General features: G+C 51.0%; 1 protein-coding gene across 1 annotated transcript in view; it reads left to right on the top strand.

Moving 5' to 3' along the window:
• The window catches only part of C5H1orf94 (chromosome 5 C1orf94 homolog), a 36088-nt gene extending 15192 nt beyond the window's left edge, over positions 1–20896 (top strand). The window contains exons 2-7 of the mRNA XM_004614335.3: positions 3117–3805; positions 6850–7113; positions 8277–8452; positions 13274–13351; positions 16659–16855; positions 20821–20896. Of these exons, the coding sequence (XP_004614392.3) occupies positions 3117–3805; positions 6850–7113; positions 8277–8452; positions 13274–13351; positions 16659–16855; positions 20821–20896 (1480 nt within the window). The remainder of the gene's footprint in view (positions 1–3116; positions 3806–6849; positions 7114–8276; positions 8453–13273; positions 13352–16658; positions 16856–20820) is intronic.
• Positions 20897–24524: the final 3628 nt, after the last annotated feature.

The raw sequence follows: 24524 nt of genomic DNA, 5'->3' as shown, positions 1-24524 counted from the left end.
CATTCTCTACCCAGGTCCCACCCCCTTTCATCTCATCCTCTTCCCAGCTGGATTAAGTTTAAAGCACAGCTCAGACAGAATGCTATCTGTAAACACTTTAGTAGGATCTATCTTCTCCAAGAGATAAGGGCTGCCCTCCCCCCACTCTTGCTTAAGTATAACCAACACACCATTATCACAATTTTAAAAATGAACATAATTGTCGTCAGTCTAATTCAGGAAATCTGTTGGTGTGTAGCTTGCTTTGCAGGGGAGAGGCAGAAAGCAGCTCTTCAGATGTCTGTGGCTAGAGAGACTCGGCTGGTTCCTTGGAAGTTGGTGCAGAGCAGGAGGAAGGGGGGCCCTCCCTGCTCGCTCTCATCGATCCTGGCACAGGGCAGGGAGCTGGAACCTGTTTATGTAGGAGTCTAGGCAAGGCTAGAGGCCAGGAAGGGGCCAGGAGAATGCAGGGAATGAGGAAGTGGAGCTTAGGAGCTGGCTCCACCTCACTTTGGGACCTCAGCCCCTGCACCCAGGGCCAGGTCCCCCAGAGACCTAAGGTTCATGGTCGCTATGTGCTGACCAAGTCCCCATCTGGATGAACCCCTGCCAAGGAGCCTCACCATGATTAGGGGCACGGCCAGCCCATGGGAGGTCCTGGGGATTCCGGCCTCTGACATGAATCAAGCAGTGGCCCCTGGAGCTAGGTGCTGAGTTTGTTTTCTCCTGGCTCTGCTCCCTCTGAGCCTGGGGAGGCTCCTCAAGGTGCCAGTTCTTCCTGATTAGAACGGGGACACCAACCTCCTCCCCTGCTCTTCCTTGAACTCCCCAAGAGTGCCCGCCACCTAGTCCGCGTTCTCGCTCCAGCTTCAGCGGGATCCTAAGGACAGTGGCAGGTCCAGCCAGAAGTTTCCGGGATTCTGGATGTGTGGTATGCCCCAGACACACATGAATGCATCCATCCATGTTTTCCAGTGATGCTCATGCGTGGCCTTTCTAGAGTGCATGGGCCTGCGGGAACCATCCTCATCACCTTCACCCAAGGCTAGAACTCAGGGTGGTTTCCAGCAAGCTCCGTGTGGGGCCACTCCCCCACCCTCACAGCAGAGAGCAAGGCACATAGTTTACTGCTTAGTGGCCCTGGGAGGAAGGCGCTGCCTTGTTCAGGATGTTACTGGTGGGGCTGGCTGAGCCACAAGGCAGGGTGGCTGCACACCCGGAATGCCAGCAACAAGGAGCCGCCGAAGATTCATGGGGTCACCCGCCCTCCTCAGGCTGGTGGCTGCTCCCGAGGGTCCAACTGGAGTCCAAAGTCAGCAGGGCCAGTACAGGCCCGGCTTTAGCTATAGGGACATACTTGTGAATGGGGGTTCAGGGATGTGCCGGAGCCCCCAGGAAAAAGGGCAGCTGAGCCCTGGGACTGGGATCTGCTCAGAGGGTCATGCCGGCCCAGGAATCTGGATTGCCAGTGTGGGTCTATGAATCCATCAGGCGAACTGCCTTACCCGAAGCCAGCCCGTGGCTGAGGGGTTTGCACCTCTGTGACGAGTGTGGAGACGGGGTGCTGGGCTGCTGGGCAGGATTCCCAGCTAGGAAATGTCGGCGCCAGTCTGTGAGCCCCCGCTTCCCTCCCTCACTCCAGCCTCTCTTGCCACTCAGCAGGGGGGCTGGGTTTGGGGGCGCTGTGCCCGGCATCAGCCACAGCAGCTGGGTCCCAGTTCAGAGCAGCAGGCTCTCCCCAAGGTCAGCTGTGTGGCTCTTGTTGTTTCTGGCCATGGTGTGGAAGGACATGGAGTGGGGAGAGGAACCCTGGGACCCCGACCCAGAGCGCAGCTCTCGTTGCTGGCCCGCCAGTGTAGAAACCATGGAGGAGAGCAGGGCTTAGCCCACCTTTTTAGTTTGCTAGTTGGGCCACACCCTGTGCTACTCAGAGCTTACTCCTGGCTCAGTGCTCAGGGGATCATTCCTGGCGGTGCTCAGGGGACCTTATGTGATGCTGGCTGCCTGCATGGCAGGTACCTTTACTTCTGTGTCATCTCCTGGGTCTCCCTACCTCTTTTTAAAAAATTTATCTATGTATTTGGGCTGGAGTGATAGCACAGTGGGAAGGGCGTTTGCCTTGCATGTGGCGGACTTGGGTTTGATTCCTCCGCCCCTCTCGGAGAGCCCGCCAAGCTACCGAGAGTATCCCTCCCACACAGCAGAACCTGGCAAGTAACCATGGCATATTCAATATGCCAAAAACAGTAACAACAAGTCTCACAATGGAAACGTTACTGGTGCTCCGCTCGAGCAAATCGATGAGCAATGGATGACAGTGATACAGTGATACAGTGATCTATGTGTTTATTTTGGCTTTTTGGGTGACACCTGATGATGCTCAGTGGTTACTCCTGGTTCTGCATTCAGAAATTACTCCTGGCTGTGCTCGGGGGACCATATGGGATGCCAGGGATTGAACCCAGGTCAGCTGCCTGTAAGGCAAATGTTCTACCTGCTGTACTATCACTCTGGCCCCTTGCCCTCTTTACATTTTTTTCCCTCTCCCCTTCCCTCCCTTCCCCAACTTCCCTTTCCCCCATCCCATTTGTAGCTGTGGTTGTGACAGGGGCTTCACATTCGCTGGCTGTGGTACTTATACATGTGGCTTTCTCCCCACCGCACCCCTCCCCGCTGCTCAGCAGGAATTGCTTTTATGGTGCTCTCTGCCAGGGCAGCTGTGGTGCCCTGGTTCCTCTCTCACCCCATCTCCCTGGGCCTGTGCCTGTTGTGCTGCCACTATCAGAGAGCTGGCACTGAAAGCATCCGTCTGTCTCTCATTGTGCTTGCCAGGGGTCAGCGAGCCCAGCAAGAGCGTGCTCATGTCCTTCGGTTGCGGTGTGTGCGCACACCTTGCTGGCACCCAGTGGCCCTGGGGATTGAATGCCAGGTCTTATGCTGGCACCACATGGGCACTCGCAGCCCCACCCTTCCACCGCCTTCCACCTTCTCTCGAGAAAGCAATAGCTCAGTTCCTCCTTCCTAAAAGGAAGAAACGGTCCCTCCCTCCACCCCACCTCCCCAGGGCTGTCCCTGTTGTGCTGCCGGCTGTCAGTGGACTGGCACTGAACCCATCTGTCTGTCTGGCCTGTTTGCAGAGCTCTGGAGTTCAGCAGCTGCAAAGACGAGATCTCCCTATTAGTGGAGCAGGAGTTCTTGAACCTCACCAAGGAGCATGTCCTCCTGGTCACAGAGAGCCCGGGGCCCCTGGAGGGGCCCCACAAGTCTCCGGAGAGCCCCAGACACTTGGCTCCCTGCCTTCTCACACCCCCCCTGATGGCAGAGAGCAGCGAGCACCCAGGAGCCTCCCTCCTCACCAGCGACAAGCTTCTGGAGCCGAAGATGACAATGTCCCTTCTCGGTGGCCGGCAGGACTACGACTCTGCCATGTCTACAGTCACAGGCATCCTGCGTGCTGCCAAGGTCAAGAGTGCCAAGGGGTCAGACGGGGGAGGCCGCAGCCTGAGTACCTCCAACTCGGAGATCAGCAAACTCCTGGCTCAGTTCCCCCTCAAGTCTACAGAAACGAGCAAGGCCCCTGACAATAAGATGGTGTTGAAGGAGACGAAGGTCATCAAGGATTTCCTGCAGAATAACATGTTCAATGGCCCTGGACCCAAGGAGGCCTCTGGGCTGGGCCCCTTCTTGCTGCTGCCACCGCCACCTCCGTCCACTCCCCCTGACAAGCTCTCTGAGCAACCCGCTCAGAAGAGGCAGCTCCCCGTGTTTGCCAAGATCTGTTCCAAGCCCGAGGCCGAACCCATCATGGAGGAGCACCACTTGATGGGTGAGCGTCGGGGGGTGGGTGGGGGGAGGAGCATGGGGAAAGCTGGAGAGTACGTGGGCAGGGAAGAGAGACCTAGCGTGGGCCACTGCAGGTCAGGCGGGTGGTGTGGCCCCACTGCAGTCTGCTGTCTTGCATGCAGCCTGTCTTGCATGGGCCCAGCTTGCATGAATAGTCATGGCGACTGCTTGCAAAGAGCAAAACTGCAGCTGGGTGGGAAAGAAATCTGGTTGGCAGGGTGGGTGGGTCCCTGGTTTCTTTCGAGGTGCCTGTTTTAGCTCAGCCGACTGGAGTCTTGGGAGGGAGGGAGTGACTGGGGTTGCTGCAGGGCAATTCAGATGGTGGCTCCTGGGTTTGTCTGCTATGACTCCAGGACCTGTGGACAGTGCATTTCCAACCCCCACATCCAGGAGACCATGTTCTCCCCAGGAAACCTACCCTCCTCCTCTACTCGACTCCCGCAGGCTATAGCTGGCTACTGCTCTGATCTGGTCGCCCGGTCCTGTGTTCCAAGCAGGCAGTCAGTGGCCCTGCCCATAACCCGCAGCCACTCACAGCCTAACTCAGACTCATGTCAAGAAAAGAGTAATTGCCCCCGTCAGTGGATAACTGTGATGGATAACTGTGCTATGGGGTATATTGGGAGGGCGTATCCATCTCCCCTAGGAAATAGGGACAGGGTCAGCCCCAGGAAGCATTTCATGTACTGGAATATGGTAGCGAAGCAAAGGAGGAACCAGGGTTGCCTCAAGCAAGCTGGAGCTGGGGTCCCGGGCAGGGCTCAGGCTGGGGAGGTGGAGTGGCAATGGGGCTAGTGGAGCTGTTTGAGAGAATGTGTCCACGGGTGCCCGTCACGAATGCAGCTGTGAGTGTGTGTTTGGGGGAGGGATGGTGGTGGGGCTGCGAGAGCGTGTGCATGTGTATGCTTGCCTGTGTACACAGTTTTTGGGAGATGTGTGAGTGGCTGCATATTCAAAGTCCCTGAAAGTGTGAGTGGGGCTTTGGGTGTGTGGTCTCTGGGGAAAACGCTATTATTTGTGGGTACTGTCGTCTCAGCACATGGACCTGGGGCTATACTCGGCCACTTGAGAAACCTTAGAAGAGACTCCAGGGACATGTTTCACTAAGAATGTCATTTTCTCCTAAACTGATTTGGGCTAGGGAGGCTCGTTCTCTGAATGGGTTTTTGTTGCTGGGGGGCTGGGGAGGGGGGCATGTTAGCCTCAGTCTGGACTCAGTCTGAAGGCTGTGGGCTGGGGTGAGGGTGGCAGGGGCTGCAGGAGGAGGAGGAGAGGCGCTGCCAAGTGCCCAGGTCATGCTGGACACAGGTCTCCTGATCCAGCTGCTGCCAGAAAGACCTGAGATGCCTCCTGAGTGTCCAGTCCTGTTTCTCAGCCAAGCTCCATGGAGACTGACAGGGGCCTCCATCCAGGCTGGGAGGGTCTGGGCCTCTTCCTGCTCCAACTGGCAGAGACTCCCAAAGCAGCCTGAGGTCCCAGCAGATAGCTCAAAGGGCTGTCAAAAAACATAGGAGGCCCAATTCTGATATCAGGTGGTCCCCCAGGCACTGCTGGGAGCAGTCCCTGAGCTAGAGGAGTAGCTGAGTGCCATCTGGTATGCCCCCAATCCAAAAAGAAAACCCCAACCCTTATGCTGCATGTTCCTGCCACATGTAAACCATTTGAAGTGTGTAAAGGAAATGGGTCAAGGAGCAGGTCACTGCTGTGGAAGATCCCACCACGGCCCTGGCAGAGCCCTCAGGTTGGGAGGTGACCAACTGCCTTCTGATGCCTCTTTGTCTTGATCAGCAGTTCCCCTGCCTCTGTGTCCCCTGTCCCCTTCTCCAGGCCTTCTTCCTTTTGACAGCTCTTGGGCCCCCCTCAGAAGCTTGTCTTCATCACCCTTCATCACCATCCCTCAAGGTCCTCATTGGCCTCATCCCAGAGCTATTTCTGGTGCCGTGTCCCTCTCCCTCCTTGTTGCAAGCTCTAGCAGGGCTGAGTCTGCCTCTGAGTCATCAGTGTCCCCACTCCCAGGTCAGGGCCCAACGCTAACAAGTGAACTGAATTGCCTGTGAGCTGATAGGAGTAGAATCCATGATGAGAGACAAAAGTAGCTCAGGCCAAACAGGCTTGGGGGTGGGGGGCGGAGGGGGGGAAACTGATGGTCTCCTCCACTAGCCAGCTGTACCCCAAAGGCAAGCTGGGGTGCTCATCACAGTGAATACCAAGGCTGACACTGTGAATGAAAGGAAGGGATGAGGAAGAAAGGGGGAAAGGAAATAAAAAAAGTGGGAAAAAGAAGAGAAGAGGAAAGGTGGGTGAGAAGAAGGAAATGAGGGGGGAAGGAAAAGGTAACAGAAGGAAGTTTAGATGGACTAAAGGAAGCACAGAAGGAAAAAATAAATGGGTAGATGAAAGGAAGAAAGATAGGGATGGATTGGGAAATGGATATATAGGTAAACTGATTGGCATATGTATGGGTGGACTGATAATGTGGATAGATGAATGGGTGATGGGATGGGAGATAGCTATGGGTGCGAGATAGATGTTTGTGTGTGGGGTGGGGGGCTGAGGCATTGGTGTATGGGTGAGTGGATGGGTAGGTAGAGGGCAGATGGATAGATATATGGGTGTATGGTGGATTGGTATTGGTGGGTGGATGGATGAATGGATGGGTGAGTGGGTAGGCTGAGGTATAGATTTATAAGTGGATGAACTGATGGGTAGATATAGGGGTGGGCAGATGAGTGATGGCTGGCTGGCTTATGGCTAGATTTTGGGTGGATTTGTAGGTGAGTAGGGGGTGGTGATGGAGGGAGAGGGTGCATGTGTGGAAGGACAAGAATTGGCAATGGTTAACAGGGGCTTTAGAGAGAAATAGCCTGGGAATGAATGACAGAGTCCTTTGAATGGGTGTGTGGGGGGGTACAGAGCACATATCTGTATGATGGATGAATCGTCACTTAGTTCACAAGCAGGTACTCCCTGGAGACATCCAGCAGCTGGTCCTCCAGAGCCACTGACTCAGTTTCTCTTCTGCTGCAGAACGGAACCCTGGTACCAAGGAGACAAGCAAAAGTCGAGAGAGCCTCTTTCTCAGTCAGTGGCCCCAGGGCCGGAAGGACGCCCGTGATGAGGAAGGCGGCAGTGAGCCTGTGGGCTCTGTGTCCACGGCCCAGCCAGCCAAGAAGCCTGCTGCATGGCCGGCTGAGAAGAACCTGTTCTATGAGTTTCTTGGGGCCACCAAGAACCCAAGTGGGCAGCTGAAGCTTCGCAGCAAAGTGGAGGTGGAAGGGTTGGAGCTGAAATGTAAGCTGGCGCTCCAGGCTCCGGGAGACCCAGGGGTGCCCCTGGGGGAGTGATCCCAGAGTTCCACTGGGCTGTCTCTTCAGCACAAGTCACTGCTTTCCTTCATGGTTAGTAAACTCACAAAATGAGGGAAGTGACTTCTTCCTGTGTCCTTTGCTGGGACGACAGTTGCCCGAGCAATGCAGTTGGGTCTCAGGAGGCGTGGGGGCATCAGTGCTCAATGTGCACTCCGCCCTAGGCAGTGTGCCTTGTCACCCTTCCAGCAGTCCTGGCTCGAGAAGAATCCCTGCTTTAGGTTCCTGAGATGACTCTTCCTGCCTCTGTCCCTGTCCTCTTATAACTTTTTTTGGCTAAACCTCTACTCTGCCCCCTAAATGCCAAGAAGGAAAAACCAGGGCCCCATCTCTGACTCCATAAAAGTTCCCAGGATGTGTTGGAGAGGGAGCAGAGGTCCCTGAAAAGCTCAGTAAGGTCTCATTTAGTCACATTGATTTGGGGGTCATGAATTATATGTCTTAACTATTCTTCGAAGACAAACAAAATTTCTCCAATCTAGAAGCAAAAGTTGGCTGTGTGCGCCCCTCAGTGTTTCAAATTCGCTTTCAGCGGGGGCAGCTTTAGTAACTTCCATAGAATGGTCTGTATAAAACTGGGTTTTGCAAAAGCAAGCAAAGGAACTGTGTTTTTCTCCATAGATGAATTCTAGGTCTGGCAGTCGGGTTTCTTGCACCCTCTTCCTCCTCTTTTAGCAGCAAGGAAGAGCAAGAGACTAAGAGCCAGGCTGAGCTGGGGCCAGTCACTCTTTCCAAACTGGGAGGTGTGATGGAATTTTCTTTTCTTTTTGGGTCACACCCAGTGATGCTCAGGGGTTACTCCTGGCTCATGCACTCCTGGCGGTGCTAGGGGGACCATATAGGGTGCCAGGGATTGAACACAGGTCGGCCGTGTGTAAGGCAAATGCCCTACCCACTGTACTATTGCTCTGGCCCCAGAAATAGTTTTCTAAGAGCATAAAATGCCCAAACTTGAAACACCCGCTGAGAGCTCCATGGCTGGACAGCTGAGAACAGTAACCCAGGCGGGGGGGGAGGGGGGAGTCTGGGCTGCCCGTCCCTGCTTGAGGCCCTCACGGTGGCCCTGCTTGCCCTCTCTCCTGCTTATAGTTAACCCACCTGTGACAGCTGCAGACAAGAACAACCTCAAATACACAGGGAATGTGTTCACCCCACGCTTTGCCACCACATTGACCTCAGCAACCCTCAACCAGCCGCTCTGGCTCAACCTCAACTATCCTCCCCCACCCATGTTCACCAACCACTCTACCTTCCCGCAGTACCAGGTGAGTCGCCAGCCCTGGGCGGGACCTGCACTGCACATCCCACTCACAGACAAGGTTGGGGTCCTGGGCCTGGAATCTGGCTCCCAGAGCACTTTCAAGCATACTCATGCCCTCTCTTTTCTTCCTGGAGATCCCATCAGGCCGACTGCTGGGGACACACATGCACACACACCTGTGTGTGCTCTGAGTTCCAGATTGGCCAGTGCAGTGTGCTCCAGGGCTGTCTCATTGGTTGAGGCCAGCTGGGCATTTGGGGTCCTAGGATAGGATGATGGCAGAGCCCTGGTTTCTTGTCTTCCTCCTGTCCCTTCTTTTAGAACTGGACAACATGTCAGATAGTCACAGGGTCAGTCCCAGGTTCGGCTTTTTAAACCCACTTAAAAATGGTTTTGGGTTCTCCCAAAGTGTTCAGGGGGCTTGGTGATTACTAGCCAACCAATGGTTCAAGGCAAGGACCTAAATAGGAAGTACCACTTGGGCTTTGCAGTGCCAAGGACCACCAGAGACACCTGGGTGATGCTCGGGGACCATGTGGTACTGGGATCAATCAGAGGGATAGTACAGTAGGTGAGGCACTTGCCTTGCATGTGGCCAACCCAGGTAAAATCCCCAGCAGCACATACGGTCCCCTAAGTTCCACCAGGAGTTATTCCTGAGCTCAGACCAGGAGAAAGCCCTGAATACTGCTGACTTCAGCCCCTCCCCAAACTCATAAAATAGTCTTTAAAAACCCCAAACAAACCTGAGAGGGCCTCACTGCTCTCCTATCTCCTTGGGCCCCTCGCACCACCTGGCACTCTCACCTCTCCTGATTTGTGGAGCAAAGTCTACAGTGCCTCATTTAAAGTTTATAGACTCCTGACTTGTTTCAGCTAAGCACATTTTCAGCACTGGACTCATCAGTAAAGGAGACTTGGAAACCAGACACAGGGATGATGCAACAGTTTTCGGCTGGGATGGAAATGTTACCGAACTGACTTATGCAGAGAAAATGTAGTTTCTTTAGTTTGTCTATTTAACTAAATATCCCAGAAGAGCTGCTGCCCAAGTGGGAAGAGGGAGGAAGAAATCAAGAAATCAAATAAATGTTGGATTTGGTTTAAATCCTCGTCCAATGCAACAACTAAATAGTCTTTTTAGGTGTATTCTCCATTTCTCTAGAAATAGTGCTCAGTGTCTAGGATTTCTCCTTGCCCCACCCCTTCCCCTGGCTTCCCTCTGTGGGTGTTGGGGTTGTGATGACCAGCCATCACCTACACATACAGAGACAGACACACAGAAACACACACACACACACACACACACACGGTTGTGATGCTTACTTGGGGTTAAGCTCCTTTAGTTGTGGTCCTTGAAAGCATTCTGGTTATAGTGCTTGCCAGTGCACATGCACTCAAGCCATGGTGCTTTCAACTGAATGGCCAACTATGGCAGTGGGATCACAGCAGAGCCACCAGGATGGTGCTTTGTGTATGTGACAGCACCTGGGATTGAACTCATTACCACATGCCTGCAAGACAGGCCCTTTTGTTACTGAGTTGTGACTCTTTAGGATCTTAGATTTCTACCTGGGGTTCCCTTTCTGGGTCCTCTGTAGAATGGCATCTAGGTGTGTGTGTGTGGGGGGGGAGGATGCAGGGGGATATATATTTTTTTATTTTACAATTTTTTAGCAAAGCAAAAGTTTTAATTAAATGAAACTTACTTAGAAAGACATGGAGAGAAAGAGAGGAAAGATGTGTTTAAATGTGTTTAAGAGGGAACATGGACTTCTCCAGAGTGGGAAATAAAGGGGGCAGAGAGAGAGAGTGGGGGGAGTGGGGGGAGAGGGAGAGAAGGAGAGAGGGAGAGAGGGAGAGAAGGAGAGAGGGAGAGAGGGAGAGAGGAGAGGGCAGGTCTGGGGGAGACAGAGATTGAAAGAGCATCTCATAGGATACAAACTTGTGAGGCCAGACCCGTGGGTATGTCCTGTTTTAGAGCAGACCTGCAAGTCTTCCTCTTAAAAGTCCTACGCAAAGAAAGCAGTGAAAGTGGCTTTTAGGCCCCACTTGAAGAGGCTTAACCCACTCTCCCTTTCCTTCTCCAAAGATTTGTTTCCAAGATTTGCTTCTTCCTGCTCCTTTAATGCAGGACACAAGTGCCCCTCCTCTCTTCCCTTGCAGAGGAGAGAGAGGTCCTGAAATCCCACCCCCAGCAATGAAGCCACCCATAAAGCCCAGTTCCCAGCAGACCACAGAGTTCTGTGCCCCTGGGTCTCTAGTCTGGACCCCGTTGCTTCATTCTTCTATTTCTGTGTTCCCACATTGTCTACTCAGCCATTACTTACCCACTCAGTGATTTACTCATTTTATTTACCTACATATTCACTTAAGTCATTTCAAAAGCCTTTGCTTTCCACAAATGGTACAGGGTAAGGGAGAACAAAACTCAGGAGGCCCCATTCACTGGCTCATCGGGTGAAGCTACCACTCCCGGGTTTGTTCCATGAAGAGGGGAGAGTGTATCTGTGAGGAGAGTGTCTCAGCGCGTGTTGTGAGCATGACGATCTGGTCCTGGGTTGTGCCAGTGTTTGCATCAGATGCTCCCTGGCCTCTGTGCGAAGTGGGTACAGGTCCTAGTAGGATTCCCCTGGGGCCTGTGAGGCTGAGCGGGCGCTGGCCATGCCCCTTGGATGTGACCACAGCCCTTGAAGGTGGTAGGGAAAGACACTCACGTCTCCCAGAGTCTCCGGCTCCTAACACCACCCAGCTTCCAGACAGCTCAGGGAGCGGGAAGAATGGGTTTGAGAATCATTTGATTTGGGTTGAAAGTAATTGCTACTGTGCCCATGGGTAACTTAGCTGCATGCTCCAAGTCCTGAGTCTTGACTTCCCCAAATGAGCAATGCACTGATCATCCCCCCAGCAGCTCTAGCAAGAGCCTGAATGTTCAATATTTGGTCAGGGGGAGTCCCTGGGAGGAAAAGGACTCTGTAAGACTTACACGGTGACGCAGATCATGATTTTTATTAGTGCACAGCTCTGATCTTCCTCAGAAACAGGGTGAGAGAGCTTGGCTGAGCCTGAGGAGACTAGAGGGAGAAGCAGGAGCTGCCCTCAACCCCACATCCTTTGCCTGCTGGGTTTAGGAGTAAGGACGAGGTGCCCATCCAATGTTCTCAGTGCTCCACTCTCACGGTGGAGGCACCGCCATGGAAGACTGAATCCAAACACTCAGGAGCTCCGGAGGCTCCCGGGCTATTTGGCACAAAGAAACTCTGCTGGCAGATAAGAAGTGGGGTGAAGCAGGGCAAGACCATGGCCGGCAGCAACAGAGAATGGATGTGTATTTATCCCTCGCTTGTGATTTTACAGAAATGCAATCAGAGCCATTAGAAATGGTCTTCAAGCCCCACAGTGTTGCTCCGGCTGATGAATATGGCACCGTCTCCCAGAAACCTGCCCCAGGACAGAGCACAGACGCCGCTGTTTAGCCCCCATGGACGAGGCGGAGGCAGACTCTGCCTGGACAGGGCACAGGAGGAGGGTGGCGTGGGCAGAGCTGGTGGTGCACAGCAGAACGGAGAGCTCATGGGGCAGAGTGAGAATGGGGTGGGGTGGGTGGGGAAACTTAGATCCTGGTCTGCAACACCCCAAGGACTGGGAACAGGCAAGACAGCCCCATTCTTTTGACTTCCCTGACAGGTTTGGGGGCAGGTCTGGATGGTAGGGACCAGACTGTGCCCAGGATATTATTTGGAGTAGTAGTGAGAGGGGTCCAGCCACGATCAAGTGTCAGGAGCAGGGGAGCAGAAAGAACCAGGAGGGGACTCTAAGAGGATGCAAGCTTTCAGGGACCCCCAGACTCCATCTCAGGGATTCTGAAGCCTTGCTGAGGAGAGTTCTCACAGTGCCATCCATCCACAATTTGTTAATTGGCACAGACTGAGCACAGAAGGGATGCAACATCTCAGGGTGTGGAATCTTCTGGAAAGATGTTCTGGTCTGCGGAGCTTTGCGCTGCATCTTAGGAGATCCCTCTAAATGGGCAGGAAAGTCAGTGTGGTACTGGAGAGGTCACACATAGGTGGCTGTGCATATGCACGTGTGTGTGCATAAACGTGCATGTATATGCATGTACGTGCATGTGTATGTTTACACATGGACAGCTGAAGGTCATTCTAGACAGAGATGTGAATTCAGTGTTTCCTCTGCTGGCTGAGCCTGTGGGGCACTGAAGGCTCCTAACACGCACAAGAGGTCTTACCATGTGTGGTCACAGGAGATGCAGAAACCCAGTTCTTGGCACACACATCCTCATCATGTGGGGGCTCACAGATACCCAGCAGCACACACTTTCATAAAAACACACAGCTACAGACGCGAACCAAAATGCACACATGGAGGTATTCCAACAGACACAGAGGTGACCCAGTGCCCCAACTCCCTAGGCACCTAATGTCTGGGCTGGGGAGAGGCTTTTAGAAAAGCTGTGTGGTTGGTGATGAAGCTGAAGAGACCCCCTGCCCTCACTCGGAGGGCTTGAACACACATGGGCTGATAACCTAGGGAAATGAGGCTCAGAGAGGTGAAGTGGCTTTCCCAAGGTCACACAGTCCTACAGGGCCAATCTGGACTTCAAGAAGCAACAAGGTACCTGACTCTCTTAGGATAAGTGCTCATTGAGAGGTTGTGTACCTGCAAACAGGAGCTCCCAGAGCAGGGGGAGATGGGCCTAGTCAGCCTGATTCCAGCAGATCAGCCAACTCGAAGTCTGGGTGTTTGCCACACTGTGCCCGGTACTCTGTGCCAGAGTGCTCTGACCTCTTCCTTCTCTCCCCAGGGCCTTTACCCTCAGAGAGCAGCAAGGATGCCTTATCAGCAGCCCCTGCACCCCCAGCTGGGCTGCTACTCCCGACAGGTGAGTGATGTCCACCTCGCACCTTCAGGCTTGGACACTTGCTCCCGGCCTCTGGCCCGCGTGTCAGACTATGTGATCTACCCCAGGATCCAGGGGAAAGAACCCAAACTTCCTGTGTGTGTGGGAGGTCCAGGAGATAGGGTGCACGAGTCAGCCTCTCAGGGGGAGGCCAGCATCCGCAGTGCCCTCGCCGTGTGCTGGGCGGCCCTCCACTGCCTGTGTATCCACCACACTATGGGAAGGCCAAAGGCAGAGAGATGCATGAAGGAGGTGTGAAGACCAGGTGGCTGCCTCAGGTCGTGGCATTAACACATGTTAACACCCTGGTCCATGCCTCCGAGACTGTTGTCCATCAGCCTCTGGCTTGGCTCTGAGCCTGCAGGTAGGCTGAGCTGGGCTGGCCAAGTCACATGGTGCTTCAATCCCAGCTGGCCAAGTCACAGGGTGCTTCAATCCCACTGAGGCCGGTCAGAGGGTTGGATCCAGGGAGGCCGATGTCCCAGTGTGGCTGCATTTGTCAGAGATGCTCAGAGTACAGGGATGCAGAGCTCAGTCTATGGATTTGGGGGCTTGTTTTGGACCAGTCAGTCTTGGTTTGACCCTGAGATTAAAGATGAGAGACATTTTTTCTTTTTTTTTTTCAGTTTCACAGAGTATTTTATGTGTTTTACTATTTTTACTACTATTATTATTATTTTTATTGAATCACCATGAAATAGTTACAAGCTTTCATGTTTGAGTTTCAATCATACAATGATCAAACACCTATTCCTCCACCAGTGCACATTCCTCACCATCAATGTCCCCAGTATACCCCCCTTTCCAACCCTCCTCCTACCTCCATGGCAGACAATTTCCCCCATACTCTCTCTCTACATTTGGGTACTTATGATTTGCAGTACATATATTGAGAGGTTATCATGTTTGGTCCTTTATCTACTTTCAGCACACATCTCCAATTGCAAACGATTCCTCCAGCCATCATTGTCTTAGTGATCCCTTCTCTATTCCAGCTGCCTCCTCCCCCAGCTCACAAGGCAGGCAATATTCCTGGTCCTGTGTCTACTGTCCTTGGGTGTCAGTCTCATATTATGTTATTTTATATTCCACAAATGAGTTCAGTCCTTCTATGTCTGTCCCTCTCTTTCTGACTCATTTCACTTAGCATGGTACTCTCCATGATACTCTCCACTTATAAGCAAATTTCATTACTTCATCTTTCCTAACAGCTGCATAGTACTCATTGTTTAGATGTACCAAAGTTTCTTTAACCAGTCATTAGTTCTCAGGAGCTCAGGGTGTTTCCAGTTTCTGGCTATTGTGAACAGTGCTGCAATGAACATATAGGTACAGATGTTATTTTTACTGTGCTTTTTTGCACCCTTGGGATATATTCCCAGAAGTAGTATTGTGGGGTCATATGAAAGCTCAATTTCTAGTTTTTGAGGGACTGTCCATATTGTTTTCCAGAAAGGCTGGACCAGTCGGCATTCCCACCAACAGTTAAGGAGCATCCCTTTTCCCCCACATCCACTCCAGCACTGATTGCTTTTGTTCTTTTGAATGTGTGCCAGTAGAGACATGTTTTCTGAATGAAAGTTGCCTATGCTCCAAGACGGGCATCTTCTCCTTTGTGTGGATGTCCTCAACTTGGGGAGACTCACTGAAAACCAGGGGCGTTTTCTGCCTCATAGACCCGTGAATGTCTGCCCTGGCATGTGAACTTCTGGGATGCTCTATAAAGCTCTGAGTGCTTTCTGGTCTGAAGCTTGTTATCTCAGCATGTGGGCGTCCCTAACCAGTATGCCGAGGTCCTACATGTCTACCCGAGGGCTGTGATGTGGAGTGCATCCAGACTTGTGAGGAGAAACTCAGGAATGACCCAAGGTTTGGGTTGTTATGTTGCCACATTTGGGAGTGCTCAGGGCTTTTACTCCTGGCTCTGAGCTCAAGGATCATTCCTAGTGGGGCTTGGGGGACCATATGTGGTGCTGAAGACCAAACCTGGGTCGCCTGTGTGTAAGGTGAACCCTCCAGCCTCTGCCAGGCCCCAGTTTTGACGGCGAATCCCCTCAGCACCCAGGACACACATCAGCTGCACTGGGAGAAGATTTTCTGGTTTGTTCTGGCAGAGGTGATGCACCATACAGTACCTTGGTACTCACTGCTTCTGCATCTGCCCTCTTTCTTCCTTGCACTCATTCATTTAACATGTGTGTGCTGCAGCTCCTGGCGGGCGAGCTCTATCTTAGGAAATGAGATAAGAAGGGGTCCTTGCCTGGTTAGGGCCAAGAAAGCTAGAATCAGAGCTTTTTATTTTTTAACTTATTTTTCTTTAGAGACCAAACCTAGTATGCTCAGGTGATCATATCATAGATTTGGGGCACAAACCCAGATGCTTCCGCATGCACACAGGAGCCCCAGACCTTGGAGTTATCAGCCTGACCCCAAGAACCTGAGCTCTTGATGGGTGTCTGACCCAGGCAGTCTCAGAACCCCACGGAGGGCCTTAATTTCTCTAGGTTTTGAGCATAACCCCCTTCCGCCCTTTCTCTTTGCCTCACTCTGTCCAATACTGCAGTGACATTAATTTTAAGTCAATGCTAGTAAGTAAAATGAAGCGTTCAGATTCACATTAGCTACATTCCAAGTGCTCAGGTCTGTGCTTGGTGGGGCAGTGGGGATGGGCATCTTCCGCCAGCACATGGACGCCTCTGCACAGAGCTGCCTTGATAATGTACCATGCTGGGGGTGGAACCCAGAGCCTCTCACATGCCAGGCAAAGGCTCTCCCACTGCACTGCATCCCTGGCCCTCAGTAGAGCTGCCTTGGACTGAGAACTGGTTCATTCATTCCAAGGGATGTGTGAGGATCAGCTCCCCCACTGCCCTGCCCTCCAGAGAATTCAAAAGACAACAACTGAGCAAGGGATTTGGGGAATGGCTATTGATGGGGACAAATCAATAGTGAGACAGGGAGATAATGGAAAAAGTAATATGTGCCAGCAATTTGCTAGGTGCCAGTCAACTTTGCTTATACCGACCTACTCAAGTCCCAACTCATGGAGCTAGTTTGGGCCCATTTTGCAGATGAGGAAACTGAGATTCTGATAAGTTAATTTTCTGGTCTCATGTGTCCTTGTAGAGCCCTGGGTTTTTCCCATCCCCACAGGGTGCTGTCTGGGTGCCCCACAGTGCTTGAGGGGTTGTTTGGAGGGGGCGGGTGAAAGTGGGGGCAGAATTAGGGTGATGTTTGGAGGCGGTAGGCCTAAGCTGAAACCCACCCCTGTCTCCCCTCTGAGCCGCAGGTGGCGCCCTACAGTGCGCAGCAGACCGGACAGCAGGTTTTCCGCTCTTCCTACACCCCCCTGCTGAGCTACATCCCCTTTGTGCAGCCCAACTACCCGTACCCTCAGAGGACGCCTCCGAAGCTGCCCACCAACCCGAGAGACGCTTCGCCCATGGCAGGTGACGGGCCGCAGTACCTGTTCCCCCAGGCCTACGGGTGAGTCCTCAGCCTATGGCCTGGGGGAGCCAGAGGGGACGTTTTCAATATCTGGGTCCTATTATCCTTTGCCCTCTCCTGATGCTGGGTGAGTCCTGATGGGGCGTGTATGGAGGTAGGTCCAGACCTAGGGGCCGGGGCCTGCAGTCAGAGTGCAGGGATGGCAGGGCCGGATGGGGGATGTGACACATGTGCCTGTATCCACTGGCTGGGCTTGTGGGAGGACTCAGACAGGTCATCTCCCTCCAGCTCCCTCCCCACCTGCTGCACCTGCTTCTTGCCAGCCTCATGTCCTGAACCTTCCACTGTCAGCCTTTGGGGACAGTGCTTATCACAGCCACTCCTGCTTTCCCACAGAAGCCCCCCAAACAGCTGGGTGGGTGGGTACTGAGCAGTCAGCTCCAGCTCCACAGTTCAGTTCAGCTGTGCGCCCCACAGAGTTTGCCTGCTGGCAGTGTGTCCAACTGATTGCAGGCCAAACAGAGGTCATTCCCCTCTTCCGATCTTCACCGGATGAGGGTGCTCCCAAGAGATGGGTGGGACTGAGTCCTTCCCAAGAGTCCTGGCTGTTGGGCATACCTAGAGGGTGTAGGGCCCATGGTGGAGAAACTCAGCTTACAGGATTAGGGCCAGACCCCCGCCCCCCCACCCCATCACCCATTGGAGAAACCTTTCCGGCTGTGTCCAGCAGGTGCCCCCAAGTTCTCCTCCATTCAGCATTTCCCTAACTAGTAAAAGGGCTGCTTGCTTAAAACAAGATTGATTGAACCAGGTTTGTTTGGGGGAAATGCTGAGAAACAAAGACAAACAGACTTCTTAACTGTTGGGATTCTCAGATCATTTAGCTTCCCACAGTGCCTGAGTGAAGTACAAGGGCATGGGCGATAAAATTATTTGTACATGCTCCCCCCCACCTTGTCTTTCTCTTTCCTTCTTCTCATTTCTCCTCTCCCATATTTCTTTATTCCTTCTTTATACCTTTGTCCCATTCTCTCTCTCTCTTCCTGGACTCTGGTAGTATGAACTTGGGGGTCGTTAGCATGTATCTGGTATTTAAAGGAAAGGATGCAATTGTAGTGTGCAGACTTGCAACTACACAGAGAAAAGAAGAGACTCGGGAACTGAGCTCTGGGTTCCAACACGTGGAGAGCTTGGGAAGAAGTTGGGGAAGCCAAATGGCCCTGAGCAGGAGCATTAGTGGGGTGGGCGGGGAAACAGAGCATAGATGCAGGGAGCTGATAGAGAAATGGCTGCTAGAAACTAGGGACACTGGAGTAATGAAAGAAAAGCCCAGGCACCATAGGATGGTCACAGGGAGCACTGAGCATGGAGGGGCGCTGTGAACAGCAGGGTGCAGGATGAAACAAGGTATAGCGGATGCCTTCATGGAGCAACGAGTCTGGGAGCCAAGGAGGGTCAGAAGCCACTACTGCATGAACTGGGAAAAGAAGAAGCTGGTAGCCCCAAGGGGGAAGCAGGGATATGTGCCCTTTCCCCTGCCATGTCAGGCCACACACAGCCATGGCAGACTTTACCATACGCTGTATCTCCCAGAGGACAGTCAGTGTGAGTTAAAAGGAGCATGAAAGAAACGCCACTGGAAATACTATGCTAGAAGCTATTTACCGTACTCTTGCTCGGGAAGCATCAGGCTCCCCACTTCCTCCAGGAAACACTCAGGGGTAATTCTAATCCACATGGTGTCACTAGTGCCAGCCCTCTGCAGACCATGCCAGGGACACGTGTGGGCTGTGGTAGAGACAGTGAAATGTGCCACAAGCCCTTTGTCCCTGATAACGATCAAATACAAATACGGGGTTAGTGCCTTTAGACCAGCATGGACTCCAGAGTCCCCCAGTGTGAAAACAACACTTAAAATTGAGTTATTGATGGTTGAGTTTTAGACACACAATGTTTTAGTATGAATCCCATACCATTATCAACTTCCTTTCACCAGGATTCCTAGGTTCCCTCCCATCTCCCAGCCTGCTTTCCGACAGGCACATTTTTATGTTTGGTTTTTGTAGTGTGGATCTACTATTGTCAGTGTTGTTTACTCTGCGGTTTGGATATAGAACTATACCACCCCTCTATACCACCGATGGGCCCAAGGGCCTTGATACCTGCTCCTCTCACCCCATTACTTTCTGTTTGCCTCTTCTTATTTGTACCCCTCAATTTGTTTCATTCTCCTCCCTATACTCTGTGGTCAGAGGTGATCTAGGCACCCCCCCCAATACATTGCAACCCCTCATCTAGTTATTCTATGACCACAGATAAGTGAGATCATCCTGTGTTTGTCCTCCTCCTTCTGGCTTACTTCACTTAACAGGATATCCTCTAGTTCTATCCAAGTTGCAGTGAACTGCATGACGTCATTGTTCCTTGCAGCTGCGTAGTATTCCATTATGCATACACAGCACATCTTCATAATCTAGTCATTTGTCATTGGACTCCTAGGTTGATTCCATATCTTAGCTATTGTGCTAAGTGCTGCAATGAATAATGATGTGCATATATCCTTTTGAATGGATTGAAAGTACCATTTTTAATGAATTCTTTTCCAATCTGTTGAAAAAGAGGTGGCTTTCACCACTTGTATTAGTTTCTTATTCAGCACTGACCACGTGCCAGGTCCCGGCCTGAGTACTGGGTGTACAAAGGTGAACAATTTGGATGATGTCCCTATTTCCATGGAATTTATCTCCACTGAAAGGAATTTGACATAACCCAAAGCTCAGCTTTTGGGTGGACGCTCCGTGTGAATGACAGATAGTATGCCATGGAGGAATCATGAATTAATGGGCTGGTTATTTCCATTGCTGTTTCCCTTCCCCACCCACTTTCTTTGTTTCATCCATTCACAAGTGGGTGCAGTGAACATGAGCTGCCTCTGTAATATATGCAACTGGCCAACTGAAAAGTGACTGGGAAATCCCTGGATTAGACTAAAGCTAGTCATTTGCACTGCCGCCATTTATATTGCACCCTGCTCCCATTCTTGCCCAGTGTTCTAGCAGATGGGTGGTAAAATTGCAATGGTATCCCAGGAATACAAATAAGTGATTCCATCTGGAGAGGTTACAGAAAAGATAGCTTTTGCATTTTTCTCTTTGAAGTATGAGTAAGTGAATTCCAGGGATAAAAAGAAGGAGTGTATATGTGCACCTTTAAAGGGAGAAGTTTAGGGGCAGAAAGATAGCAGAGAGGGTAAGGCACTTTCCTTGTACCTGGTTAAAACAGGTTCAATCCTCCATACCCACTATGGTCTCCCGAGCCCCGCCAGGCATGGCCGCTGAGTGCAGAGAAAAGAGCAAGCCCCGAGTAATGCCAAGGGTGGCCCACATCCCTCAACCTTCCAAAAATAGAGGGAGAATCTTGGTTCTTCTTGGCTCTTCCTACCTTTCAATCTAGCAAAGTTCAGGCACTCAAGGGCTTCCCAGTCAGTGCTTATGAGTAAAATTGATATTGAAAGATCTCAGCTGGGCGCTGAGAAGTGGGGAAGGGGGAATTGCTTGTGATCACATTTCACTCTGAACCATGGCCCCAAGTTCTCTGATGATGTGGAACTTACTGAGGGCCACACGTGATCCTGATCCTAAAGCAGGTAGAGAAATCCCAGTCCCCAGGTAAGGTGCCCAAGTTCAGAGAGGGCTCCCCACTCTGTGATAAGAATGGGGGGAGGTGGGGAGAGTGCAGTCTGGCAGCGCTGATCCTAGGGGCCCTGGGGGCTTCCTGACCTGAGTAAGTGGCAGAAGAAACTCTTTATTGTCATCCAGTTGTATCAATTTAATATTTGATTTTCCCAGAGTCAAAGATTTTATATTACACTAAAGCTTTTAGCCCCCGAGCCTGTCATGATCTTCACAGTCTTTGACAGCCACAAAATTAATACATTATTTTTTTCTAATACCCCTGCTCGCATCAGGAATCTCATCATGATGTCCACCTTCTTTCTATCTCAGATTCGGCTCAACATCCGGTGGGCCCCTGATGAACAGCCCCTACTTCCCCTCCAGTGGGAATGGCATCAATTTTTAGATCTCCTACTCTCCTGCCTCCTCCTACCTTCGCCCTTGGATCAGGGCTAAGGGCTCTGGAATTCTGAGTTCTGCGACAGCTTGGTTCGAAGTTTGGAAAGCCAAGGTTCCAGCCAGGTCACAGACAGAAAACAGCAAGACCAGTCTCATATATTAACCAACACTGATACACACACAGCATCCTTCACACACATGCCCCTTTTACACACACATACACATACATACACACACACACACATACACACACACACACACACCCCTCGTAGTCATACTTGCTTGCTCAACTACATATGTTACCTGTATTTAGCTACCATGAGTGATTTTTGTTTTTGTTGTTGTTGGTAAAATAGAAGTAAGACACTATATCTTAGAAAGTTTGTATTTTATGATAAAAGTATGAACTGCTTGAAATGGAGTGTGCCTGTTTTTCTTTTATGATCTGTGTCATCTTTACTGCTCATTTTCTCCCGGGAAATAACATTTTCTCTGACCACTGGAGTCCTCTTAATGCTGCTCTGTAACTCTGGGCCCCTGAGGACCGGGAACTGGAGGACTTCACTCCCCTCAGGAGGCCACTCCTTTCTCCAGGCCCAGTGGAGGGCCTCTGGAATCAGTGTGGGAGAATAGTGCTCTCCTCCGTCCTCTTCATTTGATGGGAAAGTCTCTCTCTCGGACACACGGTGGGAAAATGTGGCCTGGAAATCAATTCCAAAAACAAAATGTGACAGACTGTCTCAGTTACTGCACTGGAAAGCCAATCGTGAACAACACTGCGCTCAGTGCACTGCCTTTGCACGCAACCGGACCAACTGCATCATGGTCACCTTTAGGGAGGACACTAGTCATGGGAGGGGAGATGAGATAATTTGGGCTAGTGACAGCACACATGCTTTAAATCTCCCATGCTACAGTGGGCACACTAATGAGTGGCTCCCATGAGCCTGGACGAAATCACGGAATCATGCTCCCTGTGGTTGTCCAGGAACCCAGGACCCTATAAGTGAAACTCAGGTGTCATCCTTTGCAAAACTCTCACTGGTGAAATTAACAGATACATTATCAGAAAAGAATTCTGTACACACAAGATGGTTTAATACTTTCAGCTTAGTTGCTCTGTGACCAGTCTAGGGGTCTTTCCCAGACTGGCCGAGATGAGAGCCAGGTCTGGGGAACATTTGGGACCCTAATCCAGACATAAACAGGGATATGTGCCCTTTCCCCTGCCATGTCAGGCCACACACATCCATGGCAGACTTTGCCATATGCTGTATCTCCCAGAGGACAGTCAGTGTGAGTTAAAAGGAGCATGAAAGAAAGAAAGGCAGAAATACTGATGTCTTGGGATAGGTCTAAGAGACTATTTTTCATACCCTCATGGTATGACACCATCATCTGCCTCATAAGGTCTCAATCTTGAGTTCCTCCGGAGTCCTTAAGCCCTTATTCCTAGGCCAGCAGGATGAATGACTTCTTCATACTGCACTCCAAGTCATTAACTCAGACTGGACGATAGTTTGCCATATTCTCTCCTCCCCAAGTGTTTGGAGAAAAGTAAATGAAAGAGCTTGACTGTTGGCCAGACTTGGATTTCTAGTCACTATCCAACTCTGAGCAGAGAACTTAAAGGTGTCTGAACCTGAGTTCTACAAATAATAATGCTTATAGTTGGGAGGGTTTGAATTTTTTTTTTTTTGCTTTTTGGGTCACACCCAGCGATGCTCAGGGGTTACTCCTGGCTTTGCACTCAGGAATTGCTCCTGGCAGTGCTTGGGGGACCATATGGGATGCCGGGGATCAAACCCAGGTCTGCCGCATGCAAGGCAAACGCCTTACCCGCTGTGCTATCGCTCCGGCCCAGGGAGGGTTTGAATTTGATGCCAGTTCAATGTAGACCAGTAACTAATGTAGAAGTGTGATTTCATGCTGGGAGCCAATGCCTGGGAACCAATGTGTCAGTACAAACTGACCTGTAACTAAGGAACAACCGCTTCTTGGGGAAAATATCAAAGTACCTTTTGAAGGTTGCAGAACAATGCCCAGGATAACTGCCGTCAGGGCCCACATCCAGTTTCGTTAAACATTTGCATTCTTTGCTATTCTCCCATTCTGCCCACTTCTTCATATAATCAATTATAAAAGACTAGCTTAGGAGAAATAAAATTGAAGCTTACTCTCATTCTTCTTGTGTCCATGTCATTCCTGTGTGTCTGTGTCTGTCTCTTCTTGTATTTGTCTCCATTTCACTTGCGCACCCTCTCCTGGCTACCCACGTTGACCAAGTCCCGTGGGACGGGACAGTTTCACTACGATTTTAATGAGATGTTCCAGACCTCCTTGGAATTTATCCCCAAAATATGAGAACAAGTAAATGTATCTCATTCTCAGTAAGACCAGGTGCAACCAGGAATAATGTCCACTATTGACAACAGCAGAAGTAGGATGGAAGGGTTAGAAATAACCTCAGCAGACCAGGAAAGATCACATAAAAGTGGCTTTTCCAGAAGTCACTTTTGATTCTTCATCAACAAGAAGCAAAGTGTTTTCCCATGCATTGCCCAGAGGACCTGAGAAGGTACTAGATAACGTAGAAAGTGGGGCAAGAAAGATGAAAGAAGGTTTGATATAAGAAGTAACTCTGGGCTGGAGTGATAGCACAGCGGGTAGGACGTTTGTCTTGCACATGGCTGACCTGAGTTCGATTCCCAGCATCCCATATGGTCCCCTGAGCACCACTAGGGGTAATTCCTGAGTGCAGAGCCAGGAGTGACCCCTGTGCATCACCAGGTGTGACCCAAAAAATCAAAATAAATAAAAAAAAAGTAACTCCTATTCTGGCCCCTAAAAGGGGGGCACACAGTTCTATAGGGTTGGGGGATATTTTCTCTAGAATAATTTATAGATGATACATAAGAGTTATAGAAGATGAGAGCCCAGATAGAAAATAGAAATTAAGTGAAATATGCATACATGGCCAATGCCAATAGCTTTCACCAACAGGCAAACAAATGACAAAGTTCTCTGTGAAATCACATTCCATGTGAAAATTTAGAATACCAGAAGATAAAGGCAAGGGACCTGGCTTTTCAAAAAATCCACTGACAGGCAAGTGTTTTAGAGTCTCAAGGGCATCAGACTTCTCAATAGGACCTTGGGGAGCTGGAAAGTTATGGTACAGAACTCTGTGTGGAAATGATATTCAGTCCAGAATTCCAGTACAATTCTCATAAGCTGCAGGTCAAATGAAAATGTTTTCATATTGACAAAGTCCCCAAACATTTACCTCCTGAACCTTTCTCTGGAAGCTGGGGGGATTGAGGGGAAATGTGCTTTTAAGACAGGTGGGTAACCAACCTAGAAGACTCAGAATCCAGGAAATGGGCGGGAGGAACGGACCCTCCTTGGGGGGGAGGTTGAGGAAACTCCTGGTGTAACCAAAAAGGGACGATTTTAACACAAGGACCCTGAGTTGAAACTGGAAAGCTACACCCACCCCTAGTCCAGGCAGAAAGCTTGAAGGGAGCAACTAGAGAGAGGAGTGTGTGGGTGATGTGTTGGGGTTAGGGGTCCCTTTTTCCTAGAGGAAAGAAAGAATAGTTTATTTGAAGAGAGTAGATGGTGTGGAAAATTGT

The sequence above is a fragment of the Sorex araneus genome, chromosome 5 (genome assembly GCF_027595985.1).
Source record: "Sorex araneus isolate mSorAra2 chromosome 5, mSorAra2.pri, whole genome shotgun sequence".
In the NCBI taxonomy this organism is placed as follows: domain Eukaryota; kingdom Metazoa; phylum Chordata; class Mammalia; order Eulipotyphla; family Soricidae; genus Sorex; species Sorex araneus.
Note: the sequence above shows the minus strand (reverse complement) of the source record. Positions and strands in the feature narration are given on the sequence as shown.